The 22,270-nt window shown below is 37.6% G+C and overlaps 1 protein-coding gene across 4 annotated transcripts in view; it reads right to left on the bottom strand.

Annotated features, from left to right (window-relative positions):
* Positions 1-22,270, bottom strand: part of TMEM117 (transmembrane protein 117) — a 196,013-nt gene that overhangs the window by 83,699 nt on the left and 90,044 nt on the right. For all 4 annotated transcript variants that reach the window (XM_085043582.1, XM_085043592.1, XM_085043601.1 and 1 more), the window contains one exon: positions 16,174-16,273. In XM_085043582.1, coding sequence (XP_084899708.1) covers positions 16,174-16,273 — 100 coding nt within the window. The remainder of the gene's footprint in view (positions 1-16,173; positions 16,274-22,270) is intronic.

Below are 22,270 nucleotides of genomic sequence, written 5' to 3'. Positions count from 1 at the left end.
AACATAGCACAGGAGACAGAGTCCTTACCTTGAATTTCCATATCCTTTCTAGTCAGCATTCTTCACAAAAAACTCTTTCTCCTTGATTTTAACATTTGTGATGAATGAAGGATAAAAGCCAGTAAGATGCAAAAATACTTGAAAATAAGTGATTTTTTCATTGTTACCAACAAAAGCCAGTGCAGGAGCATTCATAAAATACTATAGTAACGTCAGTGGTGATAGCAGAGTGTTTCCTTTTTTTCAGTGTCTCTGTGTGGCAATACATTCTCTACAGAAACATGATTTCAAATAATCCTTCAAGGTCTTGTTAACTGCTCGGTGTAAAAATATTTCAGGAGTATGACATGAAAACTGTTTGCATAGAGTAGTTAGTCTAGCTGTCAGACATGCTTCTGAGTCTCCTCTTTTTTCATTTAGAAAAAGGATACATTTTTTTCTTAAAGTACCAGTTACTTTAATGGAACTACTTTTCAGTTGTTATTTTCAAGCAAATTAAAAGCTGAAGAAAACACTGGAAAAGCACAGAAAACAACCTGATTACAGATAGGCTGTTGTTCCTTAGTTACATAGACTTGGATACAGAGATAAATTTCAACTGGTGTTCTTAATAGGAAATTCCTAATCATCTAGTCAACAACTGCCATCCTATGAGCAAAGTGGGGAACCCATAAACCTCAATCTGTACCCATGAAAACTGTGTTTTCTGAAGATATACGGGATGGACAGGGTGCAAGAGCTACTCCTAAATCCTGTCAAACTACTGCTTCTTCCACTTCACTCACAACGAATACCACAAAGAAATGAAGCAAATATGTCACCTTACCAAACATCAACTTATTGTTGAATGAAGTACTGAAAAACATACTTCTCTTCAGAATCTATCAGACAGAGACTTGGCAGCAGGGATCCACACATGTATGACCTCCAGATTGATTACTGCATCTCATTGTATCCAAGGCTGAAAAATACATACCGTGAAAAGAACTCCCACTGCTACAAAGGCAGCTGCTAGTCTGCTTAGCAACACAAGCCACTGTGAATGCATCAGTCTGGCACACTGGTCTCTGCACAAGCTCCCTCACGATTTCAGAGCCCAGGTGGAGGTCATTGCCATGGTCCTCAAAACTCTCTGTGGGACTGGCCTTGGGTACTTGAGAGACTGCCATCCCCTCTGCAGTGATGACCTTTTCTGACAGCTCTGTTCCCTTGGAACAATGAAGCTGTCAGCCAAGGGAAGAAGCTCAGCAACGCAGAAGAACTAACCTTACAGAAGCTAAATCTTGGTGAGAGTGCTATCATTCAGAAGAGAGGGAAATTACTACATCTCGCCAGCTGAAATTCTCAGACCTTTAGCTTGCCTTCCCCAAGTTTCTTACCCACTGAATTGAACCCTGCAAAATGGGTGAATGGATTGGATACCAGCCTTGGTGTATAATCACTGCCAGATAGAAATAAAGAATAGACATACATAGTGAGAGGTGTAATATACTTTCATAATTGCTCTTATTGTGTGGTTCCTAGACTAGGGAAAAAAACCATAGAAAACAGCCTACCTACTCTGTCTCAAACGTATCCTATATTGAGGCCAATGAAAATTACTGAAAACTGAGTTTCAAGTCATTCTTCCCAATTCCTTATTTGCTGAATTAGAATTACTGGTAATTACAATTTAATTTCTTTCCCTAGAAAGACAATGGTCTTTCCTACCAGTAAAGACATTTCTCTCTCCTTCTCCCACACAGTGGTTTTCCACTGGGGAACTCAACAGTGAAGGAGATCCAAAGCAGCCTACTTAGAAGTGCTGTGTTTTAAACAGTGCAGTGTTTCAGATGGACAGAAAAATTTCCTCTTGAATATTTTTATAAAAGGACAGGAACATTCAGTCTCAGTAAAATTTAACCCACTTTAACAAGAGTTTTCAGCATCTGAAAGAAAAATAGCACAGGCTGTCATAAACACTTGTTAGGATCAGAAGGAATCAGACTGAACTTTTAACACTCTTCTCATATCACGATGTCACACTTAAGTCCTGGGACTTTATCCTTAACTGAGATATGGGTGTTACTGAAAAAGAGTGCTGCAAAAGTTCAAAAATGTGTCAGCTGGTGGAAGCAACTGGACAGACTAAAAACCCTAGGGTAATAAGATGACCTGGAATGAATACAAATGTATATAACTCACCCAAGGGATTACAGTTCTGGCATCATACACTACAAAAACACTGCCTGAATGTGTTGTGGACAGCAGCAGAGCCCCAAGAACAAAATCAACACTGCTCTCTGAAGTCATTCAGTATTTTATATAGAATAGACTGTGAACTCTTCAACATTTGAAGCACAAAAACTTTTAAAAACACAATGAATAATTCAATTTTTTTCTCAAGTGACCTCATGAAATTATGCTGGGGGCTGGATTCAATGTTTATAAGTGAACTGAAACTGGAGCAGCAGCTTGTAGTGCTACAGCACACAGAGTGGGAGCTCTCTTAAAACTTTTAAAGGGCTCTTCTCTTCCTCATTCACTGGTTTGTAGGCTTCATCTGTACACTAATTTTTACACAAATACCACTGTATTTGTTGTAGGATGATCATTCATACATTGTCAAGCTAGTTTTGATAAGTGTGCAGTTAAAGTATTATAAAAGTGCATGTGAAATCAGACTTTTCTGTAAAATATACCTTGGCTCTAATGTCATCAGAAATAAAATGTTTCTTCTGATTTTATCAGTACTAATGCTGATAGTTAGGGCACTTCTTTGCAGAGAGGTTCACAATCTATAGCAACATGGATGGCACACTGAGTGCTTCTGTCAGGTAGACGTTGTTTTGCTGGTAATGTTCATTAATGAATTGTACACAAGTTGATTCAATGAAGCAAGTACATCTTTTCTGTGCCACTACTAAGTTTTAGAATCTATTTTTATTTAAATACAAGTTATTCAATCTGCTCCTCTGCCAAAAATGAACTGATCATTTGCTGAATTTTACACTTAATTCTGAAATGCATTATGCTTTTAGCAATTAATTTTATTTAATGAATCACAATATCAAATGGCAGTGGGAGTTTTCCCTGACAAGTCTGCCCTGCATGTTGCAGTGAATGTATGTCATCAGCATCTGTGGTTCATTACTAGGAGCAGGTATAAATCTGTAGTTTAACTGCAGAGAAAGGACCACATTCACCCAGGCCCATCTCATGCAACTCCGTACAGATAAAAGTTACAGCTAAGGTTAATTCAGCCTCCTGTGTCTTCTGCAACGTCATTTAATAGTTTTATGAAATTAAAGCCTTTATATCTGGGTAGTGGATTGCTGCGGTCATGCTCCTGCTGTATTACAGTCAATCTCCTAATTTCAGTTTGTTTTATACAGTCTGGTGGGTCACTTTGATAAAAACCATAAAAGGGATTCAACCTTCTACATAATATTGACACATTTGACAGAGAGGTCTCTCCTGGGTTGAAGAGGAGCATGTAGCTATCAGAGAATATGCATCAGGGCTGCACAGAAAGCACGATCTTTGGGGCCATTGAGAGTTGTAAGCTTGTACTCTGTCCCCTCTGAGCATCAAAACAAACTACATCATTGCAACAAGAAAACAGCAAGCATGGGGGTGTGCAGGACTTACTCCATTGCCCATTGTACAAGAGGAGAGGGAAGCAATTGTTCTAATACTAAAAAATTCAATCAGCATTAATGTTTATTATTGCAGCAGAGCCTTAGCATTGTACAGCTTGCAAAAACCCCACATAAACAGCCAGTGAAACACAGTCAGTACCTTTTTTACATCACAGAGGTGTCAAAAAATGAAACACAGGAGATAGAAGTACAATAAATGAATAGATAGATGAAGTCATTATTAATTAGGTGGTCAGAATTTTAATTCCATGTGGAAGAACTGAAGTTCAATGTGTTTTGAGAGGCTGCTCAGTCTAAATACTGGACAAGAGACTCAGAATGAACAAATGACAAAGACAGAAGGAAATATGAGGAGTTTAAGATATTGTGTGGTGCACAGAAAGGATGACAGCAGGAAGAGAGACAGGCAGAACCAGAAATAAAAAATATTTGGGAGCCACTCAGAATATCCCAGGATACTGACACAGAGATATAAGAATAGAAAAAGACTTTTTTTTTTTCAGCTACAGTTTGAAATGAGTGACAAGCAATGAGTCAAAAAAAAAAAGAAACTTAAGAAGTAAAAGCTGATTTCTGAGGTAACGAGTACAGACAGCATCACTCAATAGCTACATTTCAGAGCTTTGAATACTATTCCCACATTACAGATAGCTTCTCAGTACCTTCCCTGTTATGCCTTCTTGTCAAATAATTGGATTTTTGTAATACTTGTTAGTAATTCAGATATAATTTTTGCAATACAAGGGTTCATTCCACTCCATGCCAAACAATTCTTCAATAACCCAATAGAGCAGCAGCATTTAATGTTAGAATGACTTGGAGGTCCCACCATACCATATCTGCAGCTCTCAAATCTCTGTGCCTTTCCAAAGGAGAAAGAAAGTGTAGAGATGACCAGAGAAGAAGCCAGTGAGATGACCTTGCAGAGGAATAGTCAGCCAGTGTTGGCATCTGTTCTGAAATCATTCCCAAGTTTCTGGCTTTGAGCCTCATGGGGCTGATTCAGGCCTTCCCTGCTACCTCAACTCAACAGTGTTTCATCTACCAATTAGCATAAGAAAACCTTGTAAATAGGTTAAATCAATAAAAACAGTAGGTTAGCAAAGCATGAACAAACTTTGTAGATGATATAGGCCCAGTTTGGCTTTCGTCATGCAATAAGAGATGGAAATCACCATAGGTCAGGAAATTCAGGGGAAATCAACAAGCCAAATCTTTCTGTGGCCACAGATCAGCTTAGTCATAGATGTTGCCTTCAGTTGCCTTATAAAGATTAAGGCTGTTTTGTATCAGTAACGACAGAACGCAAAAAAGTCTGCCTTTCAGGAACACACACACGCACAAAGGATTTTACCTATTAATGCCTGAGACATTCTTTGAAATCAGTGTTGAAATTTAGATAGCTTAAATGAAATTTCTTCTTAACGATTTTGCTATCATCAAGGCAAAATTTAAAGTTCTGGAGGACACACTGACATGCCTGTTCTCATTACTGTCAATACAGACTTTAGTGTTGCAACTTGAGCTGTGCTTTGCACTAGTGCTGGACCTTTGCCAGTGATACACCAATGTAAATATACCTCCATGATTTGCCCTCAGTCTGATAATGCTTCTGACAGGACTCTGTCCACTATGAAACAGATTATGCTGTCTGATAACTCTGCTTAGGTTGTTTCTTTACCATAAAATTGGAGTGTTGGGTGGTAAAACTAATTTTGTGGCATCATACGATGAGCACAAAATTAAAGCTCAGGTTAAGAGAAACGGAATACCTGCCTTGATTCTCCACGACCACACGTGAGTACGAACTTCATCCCTTTGGTAAAGTTACACAAGCAGAAAAGAAATGCAAAGCAGAAAAGAAGACAGGTCAGAAATAAACCCAGAACAAATCACCACAGAAAAAAGTGTATCCTGTGGCTCATACACAGCTGAAGCCAGGGGAAAGGGAAGCACAGTCCAGGGCATTCACCACTTGGAAGTATCTCTGGTGCACATGCATGCCATTGCAATTTTCCATAGAAGATTCAGTATCTTTGCAGAGGCAGATACCTTTTACAATGTTGCCATCAATGGAGATAGAGAAAATAATTTCCCTTAAAGATCTGATGAGAAGAGGAATGGGATGAATACAAAACTGAGAGCAGGGTCTTGTCTCAGCTCCATTGCTGATTCCCTTTTTTCTCGTCCCTCTTCCTTTGTTTCAGCTCTCTATTGTAAAACAGGGGCATATTAGCATATGTATCTCCATGAGTTGCTATAAAGATCAATCCCTAGTGTCTGCAAAATGCAAAATCGTTTTTATTACTGCCAGTGTAGGAGGCAGTGATTTCTTTTGTGATTTGGAGAAGCGTAGTACTGTAAGAAATTACAAAAATAGCTTTTTAATGGAGGTTTTAAAAGTACTTAGAAAAGTTTAAGTGAAACTCGACAATCTCTCTATCCATTAAAAAAAGTACTTCAAGTTCCCACTTCAAGTAATGTAAAATAACAATAAAAAGAGACCAAGAAGAGATTAGACTCGTCTTACTGAGTGTTTTTTATTAAATGAAGTTTTATAATGAATTTTAATTCAAATCCATTGAAATTTTTAATATCTCCATTTTTATATTTTAAGTCTTATGCAACCAGCAGAATTGCACCCAAATTGGACTTGGGTTTTGGCAGCAAGGAGTTTTTGGAAGCCAACCTATCTGATTTTTTTCTGTGGAAACTGTGTTTGAACATACTGAATTTTCATTCTTTCTTTAGCACAATCACAAGTATAGATATCAAAAAAATTACCTTCTGGCTAGAGCATCATAAGTCTCAGTTTGACAGTTTCTAACATTTCTCCACACGTGCAAGATAGAGTTAGTGATTTCACATACAATTCAGGATTCCTTAATCAATTTGATTCAGGGTTCATAGCAGTGTTAAGAGAAGACTTCTCACACCATATTACAATTCATATATTATGCAGTACTGCACGGGAACATTAACTCTGCATTGTATTTACACAAGCACTTGCTTAATTGCTGTGCTGATATATTGTGGGTTGAGTTGACATATGACAACATGCAATACAATTTTAAAGGTACTGTAGCTGTTGTGAGAATAATCTTCTTTCATTTTTAGGTATAATTCAACATACAATGAGTAATATCCTGGTAACTTGAGTGTATAGACAATTACTTTCTGGACATATTCTAAATAAATTTTCTCTACAAAACAGCATCAGAGATGAAGTTTCTCACCTGAACAGCCACCCATCAAAATTATGCAATTTAAGACCAGCAATAGTGTCTTCCTTAATTTACTAGTTTCAACCCTGCTCTTCCTTGCAGAGAATAATGGACTGCCTACAACACTCTCAACATTTTTTTAGGCAAGAGTGCTGTGATATACTTTTTCATAATAAAACATCCTTCTTTTCTTTTTTCCCTTTGCACAGTGTCTAGAAGTTCATCCCACAGACCCCGAAGGAATTCAGAATTAAAGAAATGCATTGCTGTGTACCACTGCCATCTGCTGCTAATCTCTCCCTGTGGATACAGAAGGTCTTATTTCACTGTATGTGAAATCCAGTAAAGATCTTCAGCTGAATGTGCACAGTCAGTTCAAATCACTCCCTTCATAATAATTTTTAAACCATCTCTTCCCATTTTATCAGAGAGCTCTTCATTGCACATCTTGGCAGATTTATTGAGGTGATTGTTTCAATTTCAGTTTCAGCAAGAAAATTACTTTATTCTCCCACTCAGTGAAGAAGACTTGTGCTTGCAATCTCATCCAGAACCAGACTGTTCCAGAGAGGAAGTGTCCATCTTAGAGACTCCAACAGTTTACACATTTGCCATCTGTACTCAAAGATCTTCAGTAAGAACATTTTATTTCTAGAGTCCCACTTCTCCAGCACTTCTGACACCCACTCATTCACACCATTTCTAAGGAGTACATCATGTCAGAATGCAGAATTGCTGCATAGTTACTTTAATTTGTATGCTACTCTGACTTCAGTTTCTAAATACATATAACCAGGATATATCAAGATCTGCTGCATAAATATCATCAAGAAGAAAATACCATTCTACAAGAAAAAGAGCAAAGGAGAGTATAACAAGGAAGAGAAAATAGAGGACCCCCAGTCTCATTTATAGCTGTATGGCTGATTGAAGCTACAATACAAATCAATTGGACAAGAACTGAGTTGCAGGAAGACATATCTTCCTCCTTACAGCTTGTCTTTTGAAAAAGATGGAGCTATGCCTTTCATCTAAAATATTTGGAGAACAGAATATCTCTCATTAATATTTGATATGACCCTTCATGTATGCTTAGACAGGGATCCAGACCACATGGAAAAGTTTCTACAAGGTCACAAAAATATGTGTAAAAGTTCATAAGCATTGAAATTTAAAAAAACATTGTTGGGAAAATATCACATCTGTTTGAAAAAGCTCCTGCTACTTTTGCTTGTTATTGAAAGATGTCAATGGCTGCTTTGGAGAAACATTAGGAGATATTCTAGGGACCAATTTTGAGGTTTCCATTGAGCTCTGAGGTAGAGCTGACTGTGGCCTTCAAAAAAATCCGGAGGCTTTTACTGCTATTTAGATATACTAAATGCATGTTTTAGAGGTCAGAAAATGGTTATCAACAAAGATATCTGCTGTAACAATAAGCTGAAGGAACTCATTGGCTGGGAAACAGACAGGGATGAAGTAACACCTCTGGCAATGCCTGGTCAGAATTGAAGTGACAAAGTAACAGGGGAATACAAAAAAAGATCAAACTTGAAAAGGCATATAATCTAGAGCATATGAACAGATGGCAACACCATCAATCAATGAATAAATAATAGCACAATCTGACTTGATGGAATGATTGGATGAACTCAGATGACACCAGGCACACTCCACCTTATATAACTAAGTGGTAGTCATGAAGCAGAGCAGGATATGAGCACATTCATGGCCCAGAAACTGGAAAAAACCAAAATTAGCAGGTCTCATATGAGTGGATATATTTGAACTGCAATTGTGCTGATGAATTTACTTGTGGTTGTCATCTGCAGATAGAACCAATAGCTACAGAATTTTTCTGCAACTGGACTGACCCTTATGAAAAGGAATGAAAACCAAAAGATGAACAAAAAGGGCAACTGGCCTTGTGCATGCTTCTCTGAATGGAAAGAAACATATTGCCATGAATAATGTTGTTAGTCATATTTCTGTGCAACCCTGGCAAGTGAGTTTAGTAACAGGTGTCATCCACTTTGCTCCTTCCAGTTCATGTTTCATAGTTCAATTTCATTTCCACTACTCAAGTACAGAAGAGTTGTTAGCTGTAAGGCACTTCAGATGCTGCTGCAAATTCAATTACTGTTTTATTTTGTCATTTGATATGTCAGTGGAATAGATACAATCAAGAAGATTGACACTGATCATAATCTGAATTGTCATGCCCAATCCTTGACAGAGGCATGAGTTAAAAAAGGTGTCACTCATTCAAGACTCCTGACTCTCCAAACTACCATGTAATGTGCATCAAAATGGATTCTTCCCTGCTTGCAAATAAACCTATACACTATTCTTTGCTAAACAGAATTTCCTGGATAGAAGAATTACTTTTCAAGACTCACATAAATCTAAGAGTGAACATTTGTGGCTATTATTTTAGTTTAAAAATTAAATACAAAATCCCAGAAACTTTGTTATTTTTAATGACGATGTTACGTTTTCTTTCAACATAGATTTTACCCTGCTGTCCTTCCCTGTACTAAAAAAAAATTAATTTTTTAGTCACATTGCTATTTTATTTTCTATGTATTTTCACTGCAATAATTTAGTGTGCCTGTTATTTTGGCAACATGATAATATTTGCAGCATCAATGTTGCTCAATTTCTATGAACATGTCCTAGCAACACATACACACTATGAGATTAAATAAAGAGGTAAATAAAGCTAGTTTCTGCAGAGTGGTAATGAACCCTTCATTACTCTAGGATGTTGACATACATAGTTACATCTCAGCAAATGAGGACAAGAATAAGATTCTCTCTTAATGGACACAAGAAAAGCACTTCAAAATCATTGAATAGCTTGCTCTCCTGTTCTACAAATAAATGTTGTTTGTCATGATCACAGAGGCAACAGTCAAAAGCAAATATCTTCAAATACTTTTAAAACTCTTGCCAACAGATTGCAAGCCTTAAAAATGTTTTAATGGCAATAAGTAAACATCTATTCTTATTACAAGAATTAATAAAGAAGGAAGCACACAAAGCATATTCTATAGGTACAGGTATCTACCTGACGATGACATCAAGTGATGGCTTTGTTAACGTGTAATGCATGGGCTTCATTACATCACCCTACATTGTACAGCATATTAGACCATTATGCTTCTATTTTATAAAGAAACACCAGAACAGCATTTACAACGTCAAAATGAAGAGCCAAGTGAGAATATATTTGGGCAGTTGAGCATTTCTAACCTAAACTACAGCAATTAGACTGTGTCCACTCTCTGTACAGCAGGAACGAAAAGTGTTTCTCAGCAAGACAATCAAGAAAGGCCCAGAATCAAAGAATTGCTCTTGCAGACACATGCCCTTGTGTTCAAAATTATGGTTCAATAATTCCATCTAATTATGAAAATACTGAAAACTTTTCAAGACTGCTCAGTTCAGCCCTGTCCAGGCCGTTTGGCTGAACAGCCAATTTGGCTGACTGTCCCAGTTCAGCCAAAGAGATCTATAGACTACATACATCTATAGATAAGGTTTCAAGAGAGAGGGTTTATATATCTATAGTTGATGTTCTCTGTAACATGGAATCCAGGCCCACACTCAGAATATAGGTATTATGACAAAACAGTGACATTTCTGTCTTTAGGATAACATCAGCAGCCATACTCAGGCTCTACTGAACCTTCTGCTATATGCAAGAACACACGAAACAAAATACTCCCAGCTTGATTTTTGTTCACCTGCAAAATAATATCCAGGCCGTAAGATAAAGGGGTGTTGAGGAAAAAGGACAGAGAAAATTAATGACAAGTTAAGACAAACATGAAGAAATAAGATCACCATTTAATAACAGTGAAATAAGCTACTGTGTGGCTTTCATTGATAAGCCACATAAAGATGACTCCATACTTTTTCACACATTCCCAGCTCCTGAGCTGTGACTTTGTCTTTCCTGCAAATAGCACTTTGAGGCCAGACAACATTGTTAGAATACCTCTTTAACGGCAGAGCAAATATCTGAGGCTGCAGAAGGAGTGCTAAGTGGCTGGCTCTGTAAACAACAGGAATGGAGATATTTCAGAACAGGATTACTGAATGAGGTCAACAAAACTCATGGATAAAGGAGATGTGGTTGAAATAGGCAAAGCTGAATTTTCTAATAGGCTTTTGAAAAATTTCTCGTCACAGGCTTCTATGGAAACTCAACATTCAGAGCTTTAGGGAAGGTCTTTATGTTGATAAATAACTGATTCAAAGACAGGGAACAGAAGGTAAGTAGGTTAGCCAGACAACTCTAGCAATGGAGAGAGGTCATTAGTGGAGTTCCACAGGGATTCGTGCCGGAGATGCAGTTATTCATCATATTCCTAAGCAACCTGGTAAAATGGGTGAGCAGTGAGGTGAGAAAGCTATATAATTATATTAACTTATGCACAGTGAAAAGGAGGATGGCTTGCTAAATGTGAAGAATTAGGTAAGGTGCTTATGGAAGAAAGTCCCTAGGCAATAAAATGGCAGATGAAATTCTTTGTAGTTGAATGCCAAGTGGTGCACAGAGGGCAAAACAGTTCTAGGATCAAGAGTCATTCTATACGCAAAATTATATGCATTTCAAGAGAGCATTAGAGGACCCTACCAGATACCACTGGCTTGTTCTTACTCTCCTGGCTTCTGCTTACAATCACAGTTGAAGGTAGGATGCTAATTTGGATGGATTTGTGGTCTGATCCAGTGGAGGAACTGCTTTTTTTCCAGATGTAACCTGAGTTCTAATATGGTTCATGTGACAGAAAAACCCTCTGGTTTTGGACTCTACAGATTTACTGTGCGCTTGCATGGCAGTAACCATTAACTTAAACCTGTCAGCTATTGATGTTAGTATCATTAAGATTCCCATGGAAGGTTTCAGCACTATAGAGTGTTCTTTATGAACCAGCCTCTACTGGCTACACAGTGACTGCCCAGGTAAGACATGCTAATCTCATAAAATGTGAAAACACAGAAAGTTTCGTCACCAGAGGATGAAGACAAAAATGTTTAACAGAGAAATGTGAATTAAAAAAAACATGGGCAAAATCTATTTCTTTCACAATTAGCAAAGCCAGAATACAAAATGATGCGAGGTTTTTCCCCTGGAAAACTCAAGAAGACTCAAAACCTGGAGTTTTTACAGATAATGCTGAAAACCTCAGAGAACAGAAAATTCTTCTTGCATAAGATCAGATAAGCTTTATCAAGGGGAGCAAAATTCCACCAAAAGTTATATTTCAGGATGTCACCTAATGAAGTGACTCTTTTCCCTAAAAGACTTCACAGAAGCTCAGGCAACCTGTGTATATGGGAGTTATTATCCAGTTCCACTAATGAGGAAAGGGAGGTGTAGATTCTCCACCCAGTACTAATCTTTTGAAATCCCAATACTATGTCCTGACAGGAAGTCTTAGGTAGAAGGTCTCTACCTGCCTATCCATCCAGTATCCATCCAACCAAATGGATATGTCTATGTCAGTACTGGATCCATGGAACAAAGGGAGAAATCAAACTGAAGTTAAACAAAGGTGTCAAAAAGAACAGTCAGGAATTGCTACAATAATTCAGTTCACACTCATTGTGTCAAGTACTTTGCTAAAGCACAGTGATGAAAAAATTCCTGGCTTCTCTTGTTAAAAAGAATATGCTGGTACATATGTGGAAAATACTAGTCAGATGAATAATATACTAAACCATCCCTTGAGTTTATCATTGTTTCTGATAATAGGAGCAGGCCAGAGTCTCTGCTGGTCAGTGATCTCTCAAATGTTCTCAGTTCTCTCTAGCAACTAACATGAGAAAAGTGAATCTCAACAAAATTACCGTTCAGAAAGAAGGTAAATGGGAACATGACCTCTTGTCAGGAGTATCAGCCTGGTATATTCACAGAGATCAGAAACAGACACTGGTTGAAGATGACTGCTTCAGCTTCTGATAATCCTAGCAAGCAAGGTCTAAGAAAGGTACAACAAACTTCTAAACTTCTACTGTTTAAACTCTCACACATATATGTAGGGTTTATAGGGAGCAATATATCTTTAACAAATGGCAATGGCAGTTGGTAAGCAAAGCTCTCATGTGATATGAGAATAGTTCACAGCTCAGGGCCAATCTCTGTAGAGTTCAAAATGCCATCACTAAAAGTGTAGAACAATAGTTTTGACAGTCTAAAATCCAACGGTGACTGGAAAGAATAAGGCAAACAGGCTGTTCCACCTCACCAGGAGGCTGTAAAGAACAGAGAAGGCTCTCGTTGTACTCTGCTCTCTGTCACTCTTCAGTGTCACCCAGTCCTGTAGGTATTCTCTGAGCATGTCTTACCACACATGCTCAGGACTGAGTCCCTCACAGAAACACAGTTGCAGTAGGTTGCTCATCTTTACAGAGAAGCCACTCAAATCTAATAATCAGAGATTCTGCCCTGGAATCAGCTCCTTCCTCCTCCTGCTTGCACCCTCCCAGAAGGCAGCCATACTTGCTAGTTTACAGGTTTGTCTGGGTGCAATCCAGCTTTTTTTTCCTGCTGTGGCAAACTATGGTGTCTGCCTCAAAAGCATTCTCCATGAGGACAATATAGTTTTTATGGGAGCAGGAGGGTATGTCAAAGCAGGTGCAAGATATACTTTCATGGCTTCAAAGAGGGAAAAATGCAGAGAGACAGCCACTGTACCAAAACCCTTTCCCTTCTTCACAGACTTTAGAGCTCCTAACACTTACTACAGATTTCAGCAAAGATGTTTATTAGTAGCAGACACTCCTGTCCAAAGGAACAAAGGAGAAGCTTCTGTTCACCCATAGCTCAGCCCCATTCTCATTACACACAATGGAAAGAATATTGCTGATTTTATTAGAAATTGAGTCAGATCCTGTCAGCAAACTAGTCAGTCAACTAGGAAGTGTAAGGGAGGAAGTCTTACTTCTGCCATTTAAATAAAAAACAAACAGCAATCCAAAATATATTTTGCTATTTCAGTCACATGCCTGATTTAATAAGCCATTCATCACTGTCCTAGGGTAATAGTACTGTTTGTTGATTACTCATTTTTAAAATGGAATCCCATCTGTTCTGCTTTATTTTTGCTTATTTCCAAAGTTTCCAATTAAATAGGGAATAAGATCCTAATTCCATTATGGTTCAAACACAGTGAAGTGAAGGCTGCATCTTTGTTTTTATCTACTGCTTTGGCATCTATGAATGGGTGTGTTTTTAAAAAAACTTCTTAAACATTAGAAAATATAAGCACTGCTGAGAATGGGAGAACATGCAAAGGTTCCTTTACGGGTTTGTTTTTTTTCTTTCCTGTTTTAAAACAGTATGGGGAAACTTCACACAATATAATAATACCACAGAAGACTCATATCACTTTGACATTAATTCCATGCTGGGTTTCACATGCCTAAAGTCAAGCAAATTCAAATATAAATAACACAATAATTTCTCTTCCTACAGCATAAAATAGATTGCTTAAGTTTGATGCTGCGGGAGATGATTTGCACCGCTGTACATGCCCATGCACCAGCATAGATGTCCAATCTCCTCTCTTACCTCCCTACCTGACATTGCAGGTTTTTCCTTATACTCCCAGGCTTAGCTGCCCTGGAACACTGTCATTTCCATTGCCTGGTTCATATATTTTGCCTAGAGATTTGCATTGCAGAAGCAATATCACTATTCTTTTTTGCTCTGAAGATCTAAACATGAATCACGACACCTCTTAATTCTCCTCATGCAATCAAAGCATGTCCTGAAACATACTGACCCTCCAATCCCAAGTTCTCTGCTCTTCCTGAAAGCTAACAAAACCAGACTAATTTAAACAATCTCCTCTAACCAAACCACCTCTGTAGTTTTTCTCAGTCTCTCTCCCATTCTTCAGTGGTAACTCCATTCACCACTGGAATCTGCTGTGGCACAATCCAATTGTGCCTCCACTGCTGAAGGGACCTGAGAGAGTTTTGAGTACACAGAAAATTATTAGGATTCAGATGCCTATTGAACTAACCATTTCCATGCTTTAGACAATATTGCACATAACAGGGTTTTTTCATAGAAATGAGGAAAGAGGGACTGAAAAAAACCCACATTACTTAATGTAGGACAACTTGTACTTAATCCATCACTGGAGCTCTAAGTCCCCTTTGTATGATGTACATGATCTCTCTCAATTCAGTTTAGCTTATGCATCATCTTGTCTTCCATAGTGCAATAAAGATGGGGTAGTCCTTGAAAAAAAAGGCAAGCTAAAGGTGTTCAGAAGTACCCATGAATTTTATTACCAGTTCAGAAGAAGTCCACATTAATTGTCAACATTGGTCAAGGTACCATTTCTGCAATGTTGTTATCGTAAAGTATGTACAAATTATTTTCTCTGTACTTGTTTTTCATGGCCACCATTTCATAGAGTACAGTTTATCTTGGATAAACCACTGACACATACAGAACAACATGCTGAAAAAAATCCTTGATGCTTTTTTCTCCCTTCTGTCTGTTGTACAGTATGTCCCAAATATGAAGGGTAGAAGACCTTGTTGAAATGCAATTGCTAAAAATCTTCCCTACAGTAAAACATATCTTCCCTATCATAAAACATAATCTTAAAAAATAAATAAATTCACTTTTTACCATTTTGTAATTTATTTTTCTGAATAATTAAGATGTGCACATGCTTTATTTTGCTCCCAAAAATTAGCTGTCATTTTCTGGTTCTCTTTCACTAAGCTGATCTGTGACTTGCACACATATCAGAATAAAGCCTTTGCAACAAGTATAATCCAAGTGAATATTTTTCTAAGTCCTAAATTAGATACAAACTTAATCAGATTGTTTCACATCAGACTACCTTCAAATGCTTGCATGTAACTGGCTTTTTTTCTTTCTCTCATCTCTATTGCTCTTAATCATACCTTTCAATTTAATTTTTCACCTCTTTTTAATTCTTTTCATCAGACTTATTTATTAGCTGTTATTTATTAGCTTTTACTCACTGTTTTATCAGATAGCAATTTGTGATGCTACTTCATGACAAAGAAGGGCCACTGTGCAGAAGTCAATGGCAAAATTCCCACTCTCACAAAAAAAAATCACGCTGATACAGTTTAACTGAAAATCCTCTGGACTGGAAGCTAATAAAAACCTGCCATTATGCATTCCTTAACTTTTTACTTTTCTGGGTTGAAATATTTGACTTAGAGAAATTGAGTTTTCTCCTCTTTCACTTGAAAGCAACAAACACATTCCTTTCCTTTTAAAATGTAATTATGTTTCTTACCATCCACGCTGTAACAAAATCTCCCATCCAAGTCCCAACTGCAGCTACCTTCATAAAATTTTCATTTCTGATGCCCATGAAGTCTGTTATAATGTATGCACTGTGGAAAGAACACAAACGTAAGATATACACATTTGCTGAATGTAGTTACAAAGAACTTGCATCAGTGACAAAATTTATGATTAGCTGTGAAAGATTTCCCATTGCTTTCATAATAACTTTTTCTGCTAGATCTGAGTCTTGACATAGAACTGAATCCATATGGGTCGATTCCAATTAGAAATGCAATGTGAATCTGATTTTGAAGTCCATGTCTCTTTTGAAGGTGCTAAAATAACAGTTGGCAAAGACTTTAGGATTATGTAAAGCTTCTGGAAGCAGAAAATGTTTTACACTCTTTACCTTTTTCCTATATACAAACAGAATTGTAACATTCTTGGAATTGGTGACTTTGCAAAATCTTCATGAAGAAAAATTAAAATCTTTAAGGTATCTTTAAAAAGATAATTGAGCCACTTGACTTTTCACTCTATCAGTTATACAATCACATTTTTTAACACATCAGTGCAAGCAAGTTTTGCAAAATTTCAGTGAGATGCCACTGTTTCTAGATTTATACGCTTTATTTTCACAGATCTATTTTACTTAAATCCAAAAGAAGCATTTCCATTCTGCTTAAATAATGGAACAGATAGGATTTAAAACCTCACACTACAATTTGACTTGTAACTTCAAGTTCACCAGGATGCTATAAGGACAATGAAGAAGGTAAAGTTTACTTGCTCCAGATTAAAACCTTTCTGAAAAAACTTACCTTTTAATATACTCATATCCTTTTCTAAAAGACTTTTCTAGTGGTCAACAAGAGGCGGCTCATCTCAAGAGCTAATAATGATGATAATAAATATGAATGGCAATTGTATTTTAAATTTACAAGTGATATCTTTGTTTTCAAGACACTTGTAAACATTGCTTATGCAATGTTATGCTTATTAAGGGTGTATACAAGTGACATAGTTACATGCAAAAATGTCCTTGAACATTTTGCTATCTATTACTCAAATTTTACCACTAATACACAACAAATATTGCAAAGTCTATGAGCTAACAGACCATATTTCTGCAACTGGATCAATGCAAACTGATCCCACTTTCTGGGCCAGTTCTGTTAAAATATAAATATCTGATCAGGATAGAAGGTGTTGATAGCACAAATACATGCATAGCATGGTATAATTTCTTAGACACAATTTAGTATGCTGTAGAGTAGAAATATTATCATCATTAAATAGTTTCATGACACAAGAAAAATATCCTACCCTAACAGCCCTTTTCATTATACACATTATGACCTTTCAGCTGGTATGTCACTAACAAAAATGGCATCTGTTTCTTTTTTCTGTTGAACAGCACATAAATGCTGGCTCTCATTTTCTGTTGGAAATATATAAAAAAAAATTAAAATTTCGAACTATTTTTAATAACATTCCATGTAGTTAATAAGATCATCAATATCCTAAAATCAGCATGTTATAAATAAGGGTGTAAGAACCCAAGAACAGTTGCACTGGATCAGCCTAAAATCTCCCTGTTCCAATGCTCTGTGCCCAAAAGAGGCAACAGCAGAAACCAAGGAAGACTGAGAACAGGCAAGCACACCCCTCCCAGATATCTTCTCCCAGATGCTTTATAATTGGAAAATATTTCTAATTCCTTTTTCCCCTGCATCTTGGGCATGCCATTTTTGTAGCATCTGTGAAGGCACAAAATCATCAAGTCTGCATTCCTTAAGAAGGTGTCTTATTCACAAAGCAGGCACAGCAATAAATGTCATTTATAAGGAATGACCCTCAAGGCAAAGCTCATCTTAGTCTTTTCCATCAGTGGGAGACACATATAAAATCCCAGAATTCTCACCATTTCTTCTATGCACTACACATTCCCATATACATTATACATGATTATAGGTGTCCACTGAGCAAACACGTGAACAACATGCCCTGAAGATGGAGTCACTTGGGTGATTCCTATAGCCCTGTCATATAGAGCAGACCTGCCACAGCCACCCCTGACAGGCTGACAGACACAAGGAGGGCTAACCGAAAAGGCTGAGAGGTCACTGATCCCTGAATATGGGTATTACCTAGTAAAAGAGGCATCAAACCAGAAATAAGCCATTCTTTTTAATGGAAATTGAAATTCTCAGTGTAATCACTTGTTTTTATGAATGTTAGAAGCATTAGAATGTCAGAAGTATGATAAGGTTGAATGAGCTGGATACAATACTTAAATACGCAGAAAGGCCTTGAAAGCATCACATCATCCCAGCAGTTCTTTTTGTCATTTCAAATATGAAAGTGTTCAAGAAGCCTAGTATAAATTGTGCATTTCAGTCTACAAGTAATTAATGCTTGAATTAAACATGCAAATTGACAGGCCTTCAGTTAGTGTTAAAATAGCATATTATTATAAAGAAACTGTTAGGAACATAATCTGTACATGTTTTAAGTGCTTTTACTAATTAAAATACAGCTACAACTTTTTGTGAACAGGAAGAATATTTTTAGCATTGTTATTTTATTAGAAATAGCAATGAAATACCTTACTATTTCATTAACTGTTAGCATTACACCCTGTGTCTTTTGTGCTCTCTACAGTTTTAATTTTATTTCAAATGCAAAGAGAAATTGACTCCCTATTTTCAAAAAGGGATTTGGGGCTGCTAAAAATGAATTTAAAAAAAAGAAACCTTACCCTCCAGTTTTCATTTTCAGGTTTCATTTTAAATAGAAATGACAACACTTGACATTTTCAAAAAAGCCGTGCTTTCCTGATGATGTTATCAGGATATATATTATAACATTTTTCTAGCTTTAGCTAGTGATTAGAGTAGTTTTCTTTAATTGTCAGTCTGCTTCCTGGCTAGTACCCATGTCTGTACCTTGCAGGAGGACTAAGATCTGCTGGGTTCCAGTTAACTGTCATGGTCAGCCCAGATTTCCTATAGCTTGTCAAAAGGCTTCTGTTTGCTTTGCCATATGTGTATTCTGCAGTAAGGCCCAAGCATATTGCAGGAACAGCACAATCTATGGAAACACTGAGTGAAAAAACACAGCAGTTAAAGCTCAGAGTAAAAAAGCTCTTATGAAGGAGACAGGGTATGTGTAAATAATAAAGGCTGAGGAGCCAATACTTGTGACTATTAATAGATAAAGGAAAAAATTGTGACTGGGATTTGGGAACCTTCACAATAAGATTGGAAGCTGCAGCTCCAGGGAAACTGCTCTTGGCAGGCCAAAGTCTAAGGAAGGTAGACCAACATTTTAACAGAATAGGACAAAACAGAGGAACCGAAAGACAAAGGAGACTTCACAAACACAGTTCTTAAACAGATTAAAAACCATAAAAATCATAAGTAATTGTCTCCATCCATATTGACACAAAAGGTGTGTTAATAACCATGAGTCAGTAAAAAGACATATGAACCCAATGTATTTGAACAGTTTCTGGAGATAACAGCCGTGTGCTCAGAATGGATAAAGAGGGAGACAACAACACTAGCCTCGAGATTTTGTTCAAAGGAAGATATCAGAGCATTTTTTCAAAGAAGGATGATACTTTACCAGCTGCTAAAATGACAAACAGGCTGAAAGCAAATGGAAGGTTCTAAATTTTACATTGGATAAAGATGCACAAGTCACTGTGGTGCTATAGAGACTGTTCCAAGCACTGGAAAAAAAGTCATGACTGAGACTCGTGCTGAGACAGTGTTTTCTTTACCATCACAGGCTCTAAGAATGGGATATAGACACTTAAATATAAATGTAAACCAGGAAGTCAAACTCTCAATGGAGCTTAGTCAGACTGGGTCAAGGATTTACTTGCTTTACATTACTGCTTGATGGCTAGCATGTAAAAAAACCATGTTCACATTTCAAAAGGCATTGTTAAACCTATGTGGCTAACTATTTCCCAGTGATGTGACAGAACTTGGTCTCCAGATGATAATGCTAAGAGATCTGGATCTCTCATGAGGCCTGTGACAACTGACAACCCAGACACATCTGAACTGAACCCTGGGTGTCCAGGGACAGCAATGAGAGCATAGACACTTTGGAGAGGCTGTAGTTGCCGTTTAAAGCAATTTTAGCAACCTTGATGCATCTTAACTGAGCTTCAGCAGGTTCTTTATCCACTCTAGAGTACAGAAGGCACTGAGCTGGCACACAGCACACAGAGCATGTTCTGTTTAGAGCCAACAAGTACTGCACCCATGGAGAGTGAGAACTTAATGCTCTTCAAAAAGGGGAGGAGGCCTAGGTATCTTTTATGCTGAGTAACAAGAAGTCTGTACATGTTTTGCAGTCTGATATGCACTTTTCTGAGGTGGTTTTATTATCGGGCATTCCCACTAAATAGCTGATTATCTGTATGGAATTCATCTTCCTTGGTGCACCTGACAAAGTGAAATGCTTTGACATTGGCAAACAAGTGATAGCACAGGAGTTCACACAGGCTGCAAAGTATGTGTTTAGATGTGGCACCACAAGCTTCCATTACTCTTAATTTAGAAGAGACAGAGAGTGTCAGAATAACTGAAAACATACATAAAAGACTGCAGATACAGTTCCTGATCTGTATTTGTCACTCTAAAATGACAGAATGGCAAATGAGACACTTGGTAGCACTTCACTCAGCTGAAAAACTATTCTTCTAACGTTAGGAATTGAAGTCAGAGCCACGGGGAACTGGCAGGTGCCCAGAGACAGCAAGACCTGCTGTCCTATAAACTGGCACATCATAATGAGGATGGCATAATGCATAGCTACCAGCAAACAGTATAGAGAGTAAAACAGCTATTCATCCTGTCCCTATGCATCCAGTCCCTAACCATCCCTAGTGCATGGTTTAGAGATACAGATGAAACTTTTTCTCTGACACCAGAACAGAGAGAATTAAGAGGCACTGAACCAGGGATTTTGCTTGACAAGACATCAGAGAGGCAACAGCCACAAGAGGCTCAGCAGGCTAATCTCCAAGACACAAAAATCTGGGATGCAAAACCAGCTTGACTATAGTGAGGCAGATCCATGGCACAGTGCAGAACACCTGAGACTGATGGCCTGACGCTGTAACTGAGCATGGTTGGTAACTTATTTATACATGTTTTCTTTTAAATCAGACAGCAGAACTATAATTCTGAAAAGCTCTGCTTATCAATCTACAGGCTCAAGGGCTGTGTAACTTACTCTGGGGACTTTGCTTGTAGAGTTCCCAAGCCATTCAAAGATCTGCTGCTAGGATACACAGGAGCTACTCACTCTCTACAGGAATAGGCCATTTAGTTTTTAGCTTTGCAAGCCTGCCTATAAGGCAAGGCCCACTGAAAAATGCAGCAATTGCAGTTCTGCCTGTTAGTGCAGAAGAGGTGTAATGAATGTTACTTAATGGGTAGGGCACACATGAGATCCAGTCCCTGTTCCAAGGGACACTGGTTTAATGCCCTTCAAAATTAGAGAATTGCATCTCACTCTCATTCTCAATATGAAAAGGTGATGACACAAGAGGGTGAGAAATAGGTTTCAACCTCTGTTAGGTGAGGTGCAACTGAAGCTGTATATTCCATATTTTGTGTAAGTATAATCTTTCACATATAAGAAAAATATTCCCTTTCCTTCAATTTTAGAATGGATGCCACTGGTTAGTATAGGTGTTTGGATTAGATCACAACTAAAGTCCTAATTAAGGTGCCTAAGCAAATTGGGACAGGATTTTGAACATATTTTTGCCTTTAATGTAGCTTTTTCTACTGCTACTTGTAGGAGTTTCCTGTGTGGGTTTTTGTGGATCCTATTTCAACAAACCAAGAATAAAGTACATGTTGCCCAATAGAGTCTGGATATCTCTTTAAAGGTCAGGTGGTATTCATACAGATTAACTTTTGCCTAATGATGCTAATCTTCCCAGGCTGTCTCCATAATCAATGGATTTGACAGCAGTTCAAAGCAGGATGTTAATTTAGGTGATTTTGTTGTATGACATGCTGATGTCATATATGAAAATGGCCAACAGCTTACGTTTAAAGGAGTTGCAAAAA

Source organism: Lichenostomus cassidix, chromosome 1Aa, assembly GCF_008360975.1.
Source record: "Lichenostomus cassidix isolate B80296 chromosome 1Aa, HeHo_3.0, whole genome shotgun sequence".
NCBI lineage: Eukaryota > Metazoa > Chordata > Aves > Passeriformes > Meliphagidae > Lichenostomus > Lichenostomus cassidix.
The sequence above is the reverse complement of the archived record's forward strand: the minus strand, read 5'-3'. Positions and strand labels throughout refer to the sequence as shown.